The following is a 13,905-nucleotide window of genomic DNA, read 5'->3' as shown; positions in this document are numbered from 1 at the left end:
AAACAAAAGGCCCTCTTACATACTGAGTAATTTTAACAAAAGTGAAAGTGTAGAAGTGTGTATGCATAAAGATAAGTATGGAGAAGCTGTTACTATTACTGATTAACTGCAATAAAAACCCTATCAGTAGATAAACGGCAACATATTTAAAACTGATGGATGCATTTCAGATATTTTCTGTCTAATTTCTGGAAATTTTTAACTGCACTTTAGTTTTATTTTCTTTTTAGATCACTTTTAATGGAGTTCAAAAGAAGCGCAGTTAACACACTATTTGGGAGAACATAAACTACCCAGGTACAGTTGTGCTGCAGATGTGGGGAAAAACAGCTATACTTGTAGGCTTAACAAAACTGCAGAAGTGATAGGTTCATTCATAAAATAGGGCAGTCGTCGGTTTGTTTAAATGTTGAAGCAATGCTCTCTATCTTGAGGTCATAGTTTAATTGTCCTTTTATTGTGATGCACTCTGTTGTTTGGCGAGAACTGACGTAGTCCTCAGTCAAATTATTTGCTGATACACCGAGCCATGGAGCACAAACTAATTAGAGTTACCGCTGCAGCGCACGCTTTCACACGACCCGCGTTGTTCTTTAGATTATGGCCTGTTTGGTGCCTGTCGGGCTGATTTCCACCACAACCCTTCCGCATTTTCCTGCTGCTCTCGGGCTGTGACGTGTCGTGCTGACGGCGGCCTCGGAGCTGGAGGAGCGGGGGGCTGTAGCATGACAAGATCTGGCTCGAGACGTCCTGCTTTGCTTTCAGCGGTGCTCCTGAATCAACCCCTAACCCCTCCTTCTCTTCTCCTCTCCGGCCCGCCCAAATAACACAAAATTCCCGACTGAATCCTGCCCGAGTCTGGGGGAACCAGGCGGCCTGGGAAGCCGAGGAGCGGACAGAGGCATCCCTGCAGCACGAATCTGGTACGCGGCTCGTTTTTGTGCCAAAGGCGTCCGATTTCAGAGCTGTGTTTGCATTTGTACGTGCCCGTGGCCTTTTGTTTTTTACATGCATGTTGTATTTTAATTTATTTCTTTATTTTTTCTGAGAGGCCGCAAAGGGTTGGGCCTTTTCTTTTCTGGGCCGGGGCCTCAATAGAGGCCGTAATTGGCAAATCAGGCCTATCCCGTTAGCTAGCGAGCCACCCGGAAAAAAGGGATTGTATATTCGTCTGTCGTAGTTGACCATCGGCATTTGTTATCGATAGCTGACGGCTGATATGCAACGCACCATTCAGCCTCAGTTTCGTCTGACACCTTGTCGTCGCCGAGGAGTAGTTTAATAAACGTTAAAATTAGCATTCGTCCAGCAGTTAAGCTAACAAAATGGCGGACGCTTGTGTGATGGAAATTGGTTGTAGAAAAGGTATGTGTGTGTGTGGGTTCAGCCCTCCTCTCGCTAGCTGGCCGGTACAGAGCGACATAAGTGTGCACTTAACGAAAGCCTCGTTTCTTTGCATCTTTATCTTTTCGCATCTGTATGTGTGCGTGCAATCAGCCTTTTCTAAACGTCTGTTTGCACCGTGACAGTCGGGCTTTGCATGTGTAATCAGTGCTAATCTTCCTCCAGTGGTCAATTGAAGACATTGCCGTGAATCACCTCATCGGGATTTGTGTTGTGCTATAGATTTCTCGTAGTGTGTCCGATCGCCCGAGTTTTTAAAATTAATTATTTTTTTATGTGATGTCGGTGTCTTTTGAGCACAAGTGATGCGGGGTTGTGCCGCACATCTTCCTCACACCGTTGTCATATTTTTCCACCTGGAGGTGGGGGGATGGTACATTCAGTGGAAATTAAATGGCAACCCGGTTGCATCGTTTTCTGTTTACACCTCAGTGTTCCCTTGTGTTAGTTTCAGAGAGATATCTGTGTTGTTTTTCTTGTCCTACATTAGCTCAACTTTACCTCCATTTTTTGGGTGGGGAGGCGAAACGTGTCTTTGATTCTGTTAACTGTAGTGATGCGGGCATGACAATAATGGCACTGGTCATTTTAGTTTCTGTCCGTTATCGCATACACGAGCTAACAGTGTAAAGCACATTTTATTTATTATTATTTTTTAATTTTGTGGTGTCCCTTTTAAAAATAGGTTAAAACCACAAAGCTGAAGTCGTGGGGTTTATGTGTGTGTGTGAGAGAATTAAAGGTCAAATAATTTGGATCTTCACAAAGAAACACTGCGTGAGCCAAGGCAAGGCTACAGCGCGATTTTAACCAGGGTTGTTCTTGATAAAGTTCGATTCAAAAGTTGGTTTATAGAGTACTGTGAGGTAACAATCAAGTCTTTGAAGCCTGATTTGGATGCTTGACGGCTTTTAATGCTCCAGGGCAGAGAAGAGCACACTTTCTATGGGACAAAACGAGAACTGAGGTTAGTGAGTGTACACCATGTTTACAGTATCAAGCCCACAGATGTCCATACATGCCCCGTTTGCTGTAAAGTGAATCTTGAAAGGATAGGCATTAACTGTTATGGTGGTAGCAGGGAATTGTGCAGCAAAGGCCAGTGATGGAGGAGTGTGGGTGACTGTAGAAAAGCATGGACTCAACCAAAGTGGGGGGGAAAAAGATGACTTTTAAAAGTTGATTTAATATACTTTATGCTTCTCTGTTGAGGGCTTCTGAAGTGGAGCATATCATAAAAAGTTTGAGAACCACTTTGTTAAGGAACTGCTCAAGCTACAGTACTTGTACAATGCCAGGCCACTGGTCTGTATCATGTGATTCACGTTACAGTGATTCAACAAGTTATACTAAGTCTTTTTTTGAAAACACGCTGGATGCCAGGCACATTAGGGGCTTCATGGGGTAGTGTGGAAAAGAAATGACACCAGCATTGTTGGGCTAACATTTGGCGATGTTGGCCACGTTTGCATTAGCAGCTCGTGTGGTAACTCTGACAAATTGAAATGGATTTAAAGCAGATTTGGGACATAAACATATGATTTTTTTTTTTTTTTTTTAAATCTTTTTTTTTTTTTTAGTTCCAGTGGCTTGAGGCTGTCAAAGCAGCAGTGCTTTCATCACATATCGTGTGTGTGTGTGTGTCCTGAGTAACCTGGAGTGGCTGCTCTGAGTGTCATACAGAAAAGCATAACCGTACACCTGTAAAATATTGTATAAGAAGGGCAATGGTGTGTAACAGCATTACAATATATAAGTAACCTATTATCTGCATAATTTTCTGCCTGTGCTTACTTGATACTAAGCTGTCTATCATTTGGTTTCAGCTGTCCAGTAACAAATGCAGTGCGAGGACAATGGATGAGGATGTCACCAGGCTTGCAATACATTCTGAAGAGCCTAAAATAATATTGCACGGATCGGGTAATTAGCAATGCTTATACTTACAGAGTACGTCTTGCTGGTATGAGAAGTACAATAGTACTAGCAGGATTTCTTTCTTTTTTGTGGATAGCCAGATAACTTTAAATATTTGAGTGAAAGTGTTGTTTGGAAGGAGATGACATGACCATCCAAAGCAAAGTCATATTATGACTGTATGACCATTTAAATCATTATCACACAATAAACCCTTGCTCTTCACTGTTATCTGGTTAACCATGCAATCCTGCTTCTTCTAGATGAAGGTGGTGCCGGCGGGCAGGAGTTTGTTGTGGAGCTTCAAGAGACTGTGTTGGTGTCAGAAGGCGAAGGGGAAGGCATGGCAGTTCACAGGTTCGCCCCAGACGAGCTTGTGATCCAGGATGCTGTTGAGGATGTGGTTTCTGAGTACGTGCACTGCGATGAAGATGAAGATGTTGCTGTAGAAACCTGTGTGATGGCTCTGGACGGTGAGGAGGAAGGTGTTGCCATGGGAGACATCCCTGAAGATGGGCTGGACCCAGAGCAGCAGGAGGACGATGACCAAGATGGCTGTGGAGATTATCTAATGATATCCTGTAAGTTTACTAGACTGTGCTGCATTTACACTTAGCATACATGTCTTTGGTTTGTTGTATTATTATTATTATTATTATTATTATTATTATCTGTATAATATCTGTCGCTTGGAGAGATGGAAAATTTATATGCATTTGCGGTGTATTTAAAAGGAAACATCCATGTAAATGACAGGACGAAAGGTTTAAATCTACAGTGTAGGCTAACATGCACCTTCCCACCTGCAGAAACGTAGACCTCAACAACTAATGTAAACACAGTTTATAGATTAGCACAGTGATAGTACCCCTGTGAAATTAAATCAATGGTTTTAACCATATGTAGCTTGCTCATTGTGCTGTGGCAGCCCAACTGCCATGGTGGTGGCAGATGGCTGCCCCTCCCTCAGCCTGGTTCTGTTAAAGGTTTCTACCTGTTGAAAGGGAGTTTTTCCCTCCCACTGTCACTCAGTGGTTGGTCATAGGGGATCGTATGATTGTTCAGCTTTTCTTATAAATAAAACTGAATTGAATGTAAATAAGCAAATCTTTCTCATTTTCAATGTGTTTTTGAATGTGTCAAGTTTTCCTTGTTATTATATATTGTACAAGTTGAAGCACTTATGTGTTTGGCTTAGTTTGCCTTAGTTGCTTTGCACATCCAGCTACATAACTACTGCATGTGCACACCCCTGCTGGGGAAAAAATATCACACTTATAGCCACATAATGAGCTGAGGTGGTCAGTTTGTGTTTTTGTTTTTCCCAGGCTTATTTAAAATTACAAAATTGTGGACAGACACACTGTACAACTTCTTTCTCTTGCATAGTAGTAGTTTGCATTGAAACAAAACAAAAGATCAGTTTTTTTTGTTTTTTGTTTTTTTTTGGGGGGGGGGGACTCATTTACTCTAATTTCCCTGAGTACCCGGAGATTTTCTTCATAAATGCTATGAAGATGTTAGTTTGAAAAGGTGGAATTGAAGGGTTTTTTGTTGCTGTTGTTTTTTTTGTTTTTTATAAGCGATCATACTAAATCATGATAAGTTTTGATCTTTAGATTTAATATTTAGATAAGCTTCTTAAACGATTGAGTACCTTATTTGCACTCATTTCATGTAAATATTTCCAGTATGTCATAATTAAACTGCTACAAAGTCTCTGCTGGTGACTCTGTTTAATCAAGTCTGATGTGTGTCCCTTTGCTAGTGGATGAAGCTGGTAAAATGGTGTCTGAGGATGGAACAGAGGTGACAGTGGAAGGAGCTGTGGAGGACCAGGAAGTGGAGAAAGATGAGGATGGACAAGAGGTGATAAAGGTCTACATCTTCAAGGCTGATTCTGGGGAAGATGACATGGGTGAGTGGCAGTTAGCTTTCTGTTAATAAAAGAATCATGATAATAAATAATACTGGCTGAATCCTGCAGAAAGCCTTTCTATTTGGGTCTATTTTTCAGAAAGTAGAGAACTGAACTTAAGTTTCATTGTGCAGGAGAATCTGTTGACATCAGTGACGGGGACACAGAGAACGTAGCGTTAACAGAGTCTTCGGGCCATACGCTCAGAGAGAAGATGGTTTACATGTCTGTCGGGGATTCTCATCACAATCAAGGAAACCACGGTGAGTCATCTGGATGCAAGGAGCGGGGACAGCTGTCATGAAACTGAACGTCACCAGTTTTTTGGTTTTGTACCTGTTGGGCTCATCTACAGGTGGGTCCAAGGTGACTGATGAGGTTTATATGGAGGTGGTGGTAGGAGGCGAAGAGCCAGTAACTCACGACCGCTCGTATGACAGCGTGTCTCTAAGCAAGGACTTCATGCCTGTGGCCTGGGCAGCTGCTTATGGTCAGCACCCTTGTCTATTAAATTGCTTTAAAAACCACACTGGAAGCCTGTGCATCAACCACGTCTCTTGGTGTCCTGGTTAAGCTTTACACGCACCGGTTTTGTTTGTTTATATGCCAAAGACGTGCCGTTTTTCTCACAGGTGCAGAAGATAGTGAGAGTTGTGAGAACCGGAACGGTGCAGCCAGCGCGCTGCTGCATATCGACGAATCGGACGGGGTGGACGAAATCAACAGACAGCGCAACAAGACCAAGAGGCGGTCAGAGCCTCGACAAGTCCAGACAGGTGAGAACGGCACAAATCAGACACAGACTTCTCAGGCTTGTTTGGATAAAAATGAGGATTTGTCTAGTCTTTTTAGGACTGAATAGCAGAAGAGATGATGAAAGCAGCGGCTCTATCAGTAACAATTAATTTTGAGATATATTATAATAGTGAGGTTTTTTTTTTGTTTTTTTTTTCTTAAGTAAATTAAGAGTGTGGTATAACTAAGCGTAGTTGTCATTTTCACATTGTTGGCTGTGCATATTTCTACAGTTTGTACAGCACCATCCAAACCAGTTCAGTGTGTTAGAACAGCGGTCCCCAACCCCCGGGCCTCGGACCGGTAACGGTCCGTGAGTCGTTTGGTACTGGGCCGCGAGAGTTGAGGCTCAGGTGTGAAATGTATAGTTTTCAGGGTTTTTATCGGTTTTCAGCGTCATTTTGTTATCGTTTACTTGGTTTTCCTGGGTCTTTTCACGTGTGTTATGAATAAATCTTCTTTTTTTCGGTACTGGTACTAGTTTTATTTTGTTGTATTTATCCGCGACACCTTAAAGGCCGGTCCGTGGCGCAAAAAAGGTTGGAGACCGCTGTGTTAGAAGCAACAACTTCTTCTGATCTTGTTTAATAGTTGTTGACGAGCAGCTTCATTGTGCATTACCGCCCACTCCTGGCAGTTGTAACACATTACATCCTAAAAGGCAATTATGAGAAAAACTGAGAAAATATGCAATTTGTATAAAAAAATAACTGCATTATTTATTTATTCTAAAATCATGCCTGTTTGTATTTGGCATTAGCACTCAATATAATACATAATATGATTTTTATTTTTTATAGTGGTTAGCACAGTTTAAAAGGGCTCATTGTTTATGACTTTCCTGCTAGCGGCAGTTAACTAGTTTATCCGGTTTATTGTACTGATGGGCTGTTTTGATGACACCTCTTTATTTAAATACGATTGTCTCTGAGCAGTAAAAGCTGGTTGACCTTGAATTCAGATTTTATTTGTACACTAAGCTTGATTAAAAGCACACAATTACTGTGTGCTGCTGCACAGTACATGTTCTACTTTTGTTGCTTTAATTTTCAGTTCAGTTCATATTCAATATTGTACAGCGAAACATTTAATTTATATATATAATTTCACCAGTATTGAAATACTGAAGATAAACACTGTTCTTCAAAAAAAACAAAAAAAAAAGCTTCTGTTTATGAAGGAAATGACCAGCGATGTGGTCATTTCCTTCTCCCTTTTATTTATTTATTTTTTCTCAAATTGAATTTTAATTTTTTCTCTTTCTCTCCAGCCATTATCATCGGTCCATATGGTCAGCCCCTCACCGTTTACCCCTGCATGCTCTGTGGTAAGAAGTTCAAATCACGAGGCTTCTTGAAACGCCACACCAAGAATCACCACCAGGATGTTTTGACCAGGAAAAAGTACCAATGCACAGACTGTGATTTTACCACCAACAAGAAAGCCAGCCTCCACAATCACATGGAGGTGCATGCTCTGAGCAGCAAGGCCCCTTTCGAGTGTGAAATGTGTGGCAAGGAGTTCCACCAGCAGGCGGCACTATTTTCTCACAGACTGCAGCACCACCACCGGGAGCCCAAGAGCCAGCCACCTCCACCTCCCACCAAGATGCATAAATGCAAGTTTTGTGACTATGAAACTGCCGAGCAAGGGCTGCTCAATCGACACTTATTGGCAGTTCACAGCAAAAGCTTCCCCCACATCTGTGTGGAATGTGGCAAAGGCTTTCGACATCCTTCGGAGTTAAAGAAACACATGCGCACTCACACCGGCGAGAAGCCTTACTCCTGCCTGTACTGCGACTATAAGTCAGCCGATTCCTCTAATCTCAAAACGCACATCAAGACTAAGCATAGCAAAGAGATGCCATACAAATGTGAGCGCTGTTTCCAGACGTTTGCAGAGGAGGAGGAGTTAATGCAGCATGGATTAACGCACGAGGAGAATAAGACCCACCATTGTGCCCACTGTGATCACAAAAGTTCCAACTCCAGTGATCTGAAGCGTCACATCATATCTGTTCATACCAAGGACTATCCCCACAAATGCGCCGTTTGTGGGAAAGGCTTCCACCGGCCGTCTGAACTGAAGAAGCACTCGGTATCCCACCGTACTAAGAAAGTCCATCAGTGCCGGCACTGCAACTTTAAAATCGCAGACCCCTTTGTTCTCAGTCGCCACATCTTGTCAGTCCACACAAAGGAGCAACAGGCCTCACCTGAAAAGAGTGAGACCAAGAGGACAGAAACGCACACTCCTGCTGTGACGCCGAAAAAGTCCGGGCCCAGCGGGTCGAGCAGCTCTGGTCCGCCGGCAAGAGTTAGCGCGGCCAGCTTAGCCAGCAGCGTGACTGTAGTTATTGGCAAAGGACAAAAAGAAAGGCGGATTTACCAGTGCCAGTACTGCGACTACAGTACCGGCGACGCGTCGGGTTTCAAGCGCCACGTGATTTCCATTCACACAAAGGACTACCCGCACCGCTGCGAGATCTGTTCGAAGGGCTTCCGACGACCCTCGGAGAAGAACCAGCATATCATGCGTCACCACAAAGATGTGGTGCAGGCAGAGTGACTCTGACTGAGCCAAATACTGTGCCACAGCAAAGAACAATGTTGAAGCATCCGTCAGACCCCGACCACCGCGCCCTCGGCACGTCGCCATTCACATTGAAGTAGTGCGGAGTGTGTGTGCTGCACTCGGTCCATTCTGTTGTTTTGCTCTTTTTAAATCCTCGGCCTACTGTTTGTTCAGATATGTATACACGTGTAGATAACATTAATGCTCTGTCAGAGTTAGCAAACCAAGCCCCTCTGTAGACTCGCACTTTTAACTGCATGTCTCTTGGTGGTGACAGTGTGCATGGCAGATTGTGCAGATGTCTCTTTGTAGATACACATTTTTTTTTTTTTTTTTTTAACTTTTGCAAATAGCAATCAGTTCTCAATCAGAATGGTCCTAATTATTTGTCTTAAAAACAGATGTGTAATTTTAAAAATGTTTGCATAATTTTCTTAAAATGTATTTAACAGCAGTTTGGATTAACAACCTGTTTCCAGTAGCACTTGGTAAAAAAGCGCGCGTGTGTGTGTGTGTGTGTGTGTGTGGGAGAGAGAGAAAGAAACAGAGGGAGCTTGAGGGACAAAAAAAGCAGCGCAGCCGTTGTGCTTCCTTTGCTCTGACCCGACCACTTTGTAACATAATGCTTCCTGGTGCGTTGACTAAACTCACAAATACAGGCAGAGGGGGAGTCACTCTAAGCTTCGTCGGCAGGGGGTTTATGCTCATTGATTTGCTACAAAAACACAGTGAGAAACTGGATGCATCATGTTGGTGAATAAGGTTTCACACGTGCACACAAATCCGAACGCTGTCACTTGCCCTCAATGCTTGGTTATCAAATGTCCAATATTTCTGTTACAAGTCCAAAAGCGTACTGTACGTTGTTCAGAACAAGTGCCCAAAGCTGTAGAGATGACACCCTCACTAACAGTATTATTTTTATTTTTATTTTTTTTATTTTTTTTTATTTTTTTAAATTAACGCATTAATGCTTTCTCGGAAGTGAAATCCTTTTAATTTGACATGACTTTTTCTTTTCTTTCTTTTTTTTTTTTTTTTTTAAATATGTGAAGAGAGGAAAATGTTTCCTCCTCAATTTCTTTTGAAAACTGATGAACTGTTCATAAAAAAAATTTTTTTGTAACGATTGACATATCTTTTAAATCACTGAAAAAGGGTAATCTGCAAGTATCAGTATGCTACCAATGTTAGACTGGGTTATAAAAAATATGCCAGATCAGTGTCCTAATATAAGTGTCTGGTCTAAATGAGAGTTGAATAGTATATCTGGTGCTGCTGTTATAAAACTAAGGACTGAACTCTGATTTCTCCTACACAGATGTACTTTTGCCTGTAGAAAGGGAAACATGTATATCTTTTTAGATGCAACTTCAGAAGACAGGTGCTGGTGGTGTACATGTACTTTTGGCTTTTTACATTTTTTTTTTTTTTCATTTTTTTTGTTATCACCTGTGATTATCTGTTTTATATTTATTTCATTTACAAGTTGTTGTATAGTTAAGTGTAACTAGACTTCTATGGGACGTAAATTATTGTTTTGTATACAGATCTGTACAAAGCGTGTAGATGTAAACACTTGATTAAAAAGGAGATCTCAACTGTGTTGTTGTGGATGTACTTCAGCGTATTTGTTAAAAAAGATAATAAAGCAAAGTATTTTAGCTGTTTGGGAGTTTTTGTTTGCCAGCAAATAGTTGGATTCAATTCAGTTTTATTTATATGGAGTCAAATGATAACAACAGTTGTCTCAAGGTGAAAGGCCCTAGAATAGCCCCAGGTTTGGCCAGGTGATGCTCAAATGGAAGGAGTAATAAGGGGATCATTTATTTATTTATTTTTATAAAATCTGAATGTTTTGGAAGCATGATAATATTTTCACCCAGTCTCCAAGTAGAACTGCCTGAACTTGCAGTGAATACAACTTTACCGAACACAAGTGTAGAATGAGACATTTTGCCTTTTCATGCAATCTGTTAACAACAAAGCTTTGGCTGCCCTGGGCCCTGTTTCAGGAAGCCGGTTTGGAAAACTCAGAGTGAAAAACGACACTCACGGTTGAGTAACCCCGAACTGTCCAACTCGGAATATTCGGTTTCAGAAAGGCTGATAACAATTAGTTCAGTCAACGCGGAGTTGCTTTAACCCCAAGTGAAGCGCACGGACGAGGATACATAAAGCCCTGATAAGCGGAGCACAGATTAAGCGAGTCACCATGGAGACGGAGGGAAAGAAGGCGCGGTCAATGTATTTCACAGCGCTTGAGGCCGAAATTCTGATGGCAGCATATGCCGATAACATGCAAATTCCGCGGAAAAAAGTAACACAGCCTCAGCTGCAAAAGAAAGGGAGCATGCATGGCAAAACATAGCCGACAGAGTCAATGCGTGAGTGTTAATATAAACATTGATCGAGGGATTTCCACCCATTTAACACGTTATTTTATCATATGTTATTTTATTTGTTATTTTATACATTTTATTTTGTGACGTGATGTGAGCGCAGGTGCAACCCAACAGGCCCCAAACGTGCCTGGCAGCAAGTAAAAATGAAATATAAAAATATAGTCCAAACAGGTAAGGTGTAATTGTATTATGAGCCATAGTGCTTGGTCTGTTTGTCCGATGTAAATCAATTGCAGTTAGAGGCTACATTAATTTTCTTTCTGTAAGCACTTATTGAAATTATCTGAGCACATTACAAGTACATATTTGCTTACTCTGTATGCTCAAATGTGGCCCGTTATAGCCAACAGAAAAAAAGCGGAGGCCCGAAAAACAGGTGGGGGTCCTCCACCACCACCACTCACAGAGGCTGAGCAGTTGGCCCTCAGCCAAAACAGTGGGCGCCCTGTGGCCGAAGGCATCTCTGCGGGGACATCCTCTGAGTCAATAACCCCGCAAGACACAAGTGCCTACATAAGGGGTAAATTCAAAATAATACATGATGTGCATACATCCTTTCTTCACAGTCACCTTTGCAGTGCTACTCATTCATTTGATAAACTCTTTACCATAATGAATTATTTTGTAGTGAAGTTATTTTCCTACTGATTTTGCCTTCCCTCAGTCTTGGTTGTCTTTGAGAGCATAATGACAATGAAGTGTAAGGTGATTGGTATGTTTGTTAATTGCCATTTGGTCCCTTGTAAGTTATAAGTGACCTGTATAAACCTCATATTCTATCAGTTGATGGTGTACTGCATCTGGTGCAGCCTCCTGTTGAGCCAGACCAACATGCAGTTGTGAGTAATACTCCACAGATTATATGAGGTTACAGTAGAACAGCAATGTTGTTTATTTCTTTACTACAGGAAAATAATGAAGAAACATTGACAGCTGTTACAGAGGAGGAAGCAACAGAGACACTTTATGAGGTTTACATCTTTTAATACTTTGTGTACAGGAAATACAGGCGACCAATAAAGCCAGTTGAACAAAACATCTGTTTATTCTTCTTTCAACATGTTGAGGTGATGGGTCAAAAGAAATGATTGTGACATATGGTGTCTCTGACTGCGCTTCCATCTTGTATGTCCGTGGGAGGGTCAGGATGTTCATGGTTTGGATCACTGCTGATGTTTGGTTCAGAAGGACAGTGTTCTCCTCTAATTGTGGCAATGTTGTGAAGAATCACACATGCCACAATAATGTCACATGCCCTTTCTGGGGTGACCCTGAGTCTTTGCAGGCACTGGAACCGGGCCTTAAGCATTCCGATAGTCATTTCAATTCTGGCTCTTGTCCTGCAATTAGCCAGATTATATCGCTGCTGTGGGCCCGGTTCAGGGTCAGGGTAAGCAAATAGGGTAAACATGGATACCCCCTATCACCAAGCAAGTAGCCAGTGAACTCTCCTAAGACAGAAGGGTACACTTCAGTTCAAATGTCCCTGAAGCAATTGGTCTTTATATATTTTAAAGTATTCTCAACTCACCATGTCCAAATTTTGTGCTCAGTGTACATTCACGGAATATTTGTGAGTCATGGACAGAGCCTGGCCACTTGGCTTCCACATTTGTGATAATGTTGGCAGCATCACATATGATCTTCACAGCGCAGAGAACACAAATTAGCATCCATTACTATAATGAAATAATTTGTTAGTTTGACATGCTACAGGGAACTATGTACCTGTACATTAATGCTGTGGAAAGACTTCCTGTTCACATAGTCTCCTTCATTTACTGAAGGAGCAATGATTGGAATGTGAGTGCCATCTATACAGCCAATCACGCCTGGGAACCCTGAAAATAAATGTGCAATTTAAGTAGTAGTCCAAGTATCACCACATCATACATTAAGTTTTGGTCATCCTGATACCTGCAATTTTGTGGCATCCCTCTTTGATAAATCTTGTGGGTCTATGACCGGGGAACACCACAAACGAGTACAGGAGACGTTTCAGTGCAACTGTAACATTCCTGACTGCCCGACAGACGGTAGCCTTGGAAACGTGCTCAGCGTCACCAATATTATACAGAAAGCTCCCGTTTGCAAGAAACCGAAGTGCAATACAAATAATATGTAATGAACTGAGAGAATGTCCGCGATGTGTCACATCCGTAATATATGGCCTGAGGATGTTATGCAAATAACTTATAGATTGTGCTGAGAAACGGTAACGTTCGCACAGAAAATCATCAGGAAATGATAAAATGTCCAAACGCGCTCTAATCACTCTCTCCCGGCGGAGAGCTCTGCGGAGAATTTGGGCTTCACGATCTACTGGCTCTTCAAGGAAGTGGCACGCCATGTCTGACACTTCCTACTGTCAGGTTTCCGACAAAGGGGCGGAGACAGTCAGGGTTAGTTGTAGTAAACCTGCTAGGGGGCAGGTTAGCTTCACGGAGTGTGTCGTCATAGTGACTCACTCAGGCTGCAGCTGAACTCGCTTTGTGAAACCGAAAACCCAGAGTTTTCGTTAACTCAGGGTATACTTACTCAGTTTTTCCACTAAACCGGCTTCCTGAAACAGGGCCCTGTTGTTGATGGTGTAAGTCAGGTAGTGGTCATCATACTTCACATCAGCTATGCACAAGTCAGAGTGTCCACAGACTTTCAATAATAAAGCCAAGTAGATGATGTAAAAATAGGAATGGTTAAATAGTGCATTCATAATCAGTTGTATGTGTCAACTATGTGGGCACCTCAGTCTTGTTGGGATGAAGGAAAGTTGTGTAACATGTACCATAAGGGCTTCAAAGACATCGTTTAAACAGTAGTCGTCTTATTAGTTATTACGCATCTCCTTTTAAATATTTACAGTGGCTTGCAAAAGTATTCGGCCCCCTT

The 13,905-nt window shown here is 42.0% G+C and overlaps 1 protein-coding gene across 3 annotated transcripts; it reads left to right on the top strand.

Annotated features, from left to right (window-relative positions):
* Positions 1–214: 214 nt before the first annotated feature.
* Positions 215–10,272, top strand: LOC146565630 (zinc finger Y-chromosomal protein 1). Of its 3 annotated transcripts, none has more exons than XM_085288906.1 (8): positions 215–923; positions 3,231–3,327; positions 3,585–3,902; positions 5,090–5,239; positions 5,374–5,502; positions 5,595–5,729; positions 5,872–6,015; positions 7,305–10,272. In XM_085288906.1, the coding sequence occupies exons 2-8, from the start codon at positions 3,261–3,263 to the stop codon at positions 8,603–8,605; spliced, it is 2,244 nt and encodes a 747-aa protein (XP_085145032.1). In that variant the 5' UTR covers positions 215–923; positions 3,231–3,260; the 3' UTR covers positions 8,606–10,272. The 3 variants fall into 3 exon arrangements, with proteins under 3 accessions (XP_085145032.1, XP_085145033.1, XP_085145034.1); XM_085288907.1 differs by lacking the exon at positions 215–923 and adding an exon at positions 948–2,371; XM_085288908.1 differs by lacking the exons at positions 215–923; positions 5,595–5,729.
* The last annotated feature ends 3,633 nt before the right edge of the window (positions 10,273–13,905 follow it).

This window comes from Mchenga conophoros, linkage group LG10 (genome assembly GCF_057382185.1).
Source record: "Mchenga conophoros isolate Kocher_MC1m ecotype Shallow Benthic linkage group LG10, M_conophoros_male_GT1.1, whole genome shotgun sequence".
NCBI lineage: Eukaryota > Metazoa > Chordata > Actinopteri > Cichliformes > Cichlidae > Mchenga > Mchenga conophoros.
The sequence above is the reverse complement of the archived record's forward strand: the minus strand, read 5'-3'. Positions and strand labels throughout refer to the sequence as shown.

Excerpts from the sequence above, each read along its gene's own strand:
- LOC146565630 (XM_085288906.1), top strand. The coding sequence starts at position 3,261 with ATGGATGAGGATGTCACCAGGCTTGCAATACATTCTGAAGAGCCTAAA. Across the intron at positions 5,240-5,373 it reads TTCTGGGGAAGATGACATGG|GAGAATCTGTTGACATCAGT; the intron begins GTGAGTGGCAGT and ends TTCATTGTGCAG. Across the intron at positions 5,503-5,594 it reads TCACAATCAAGGAAACCACG|GTGGGTCCAAGGTGACTGAT; the intron begins GTGAGTCATCTG and ends GCTCATCTACAG.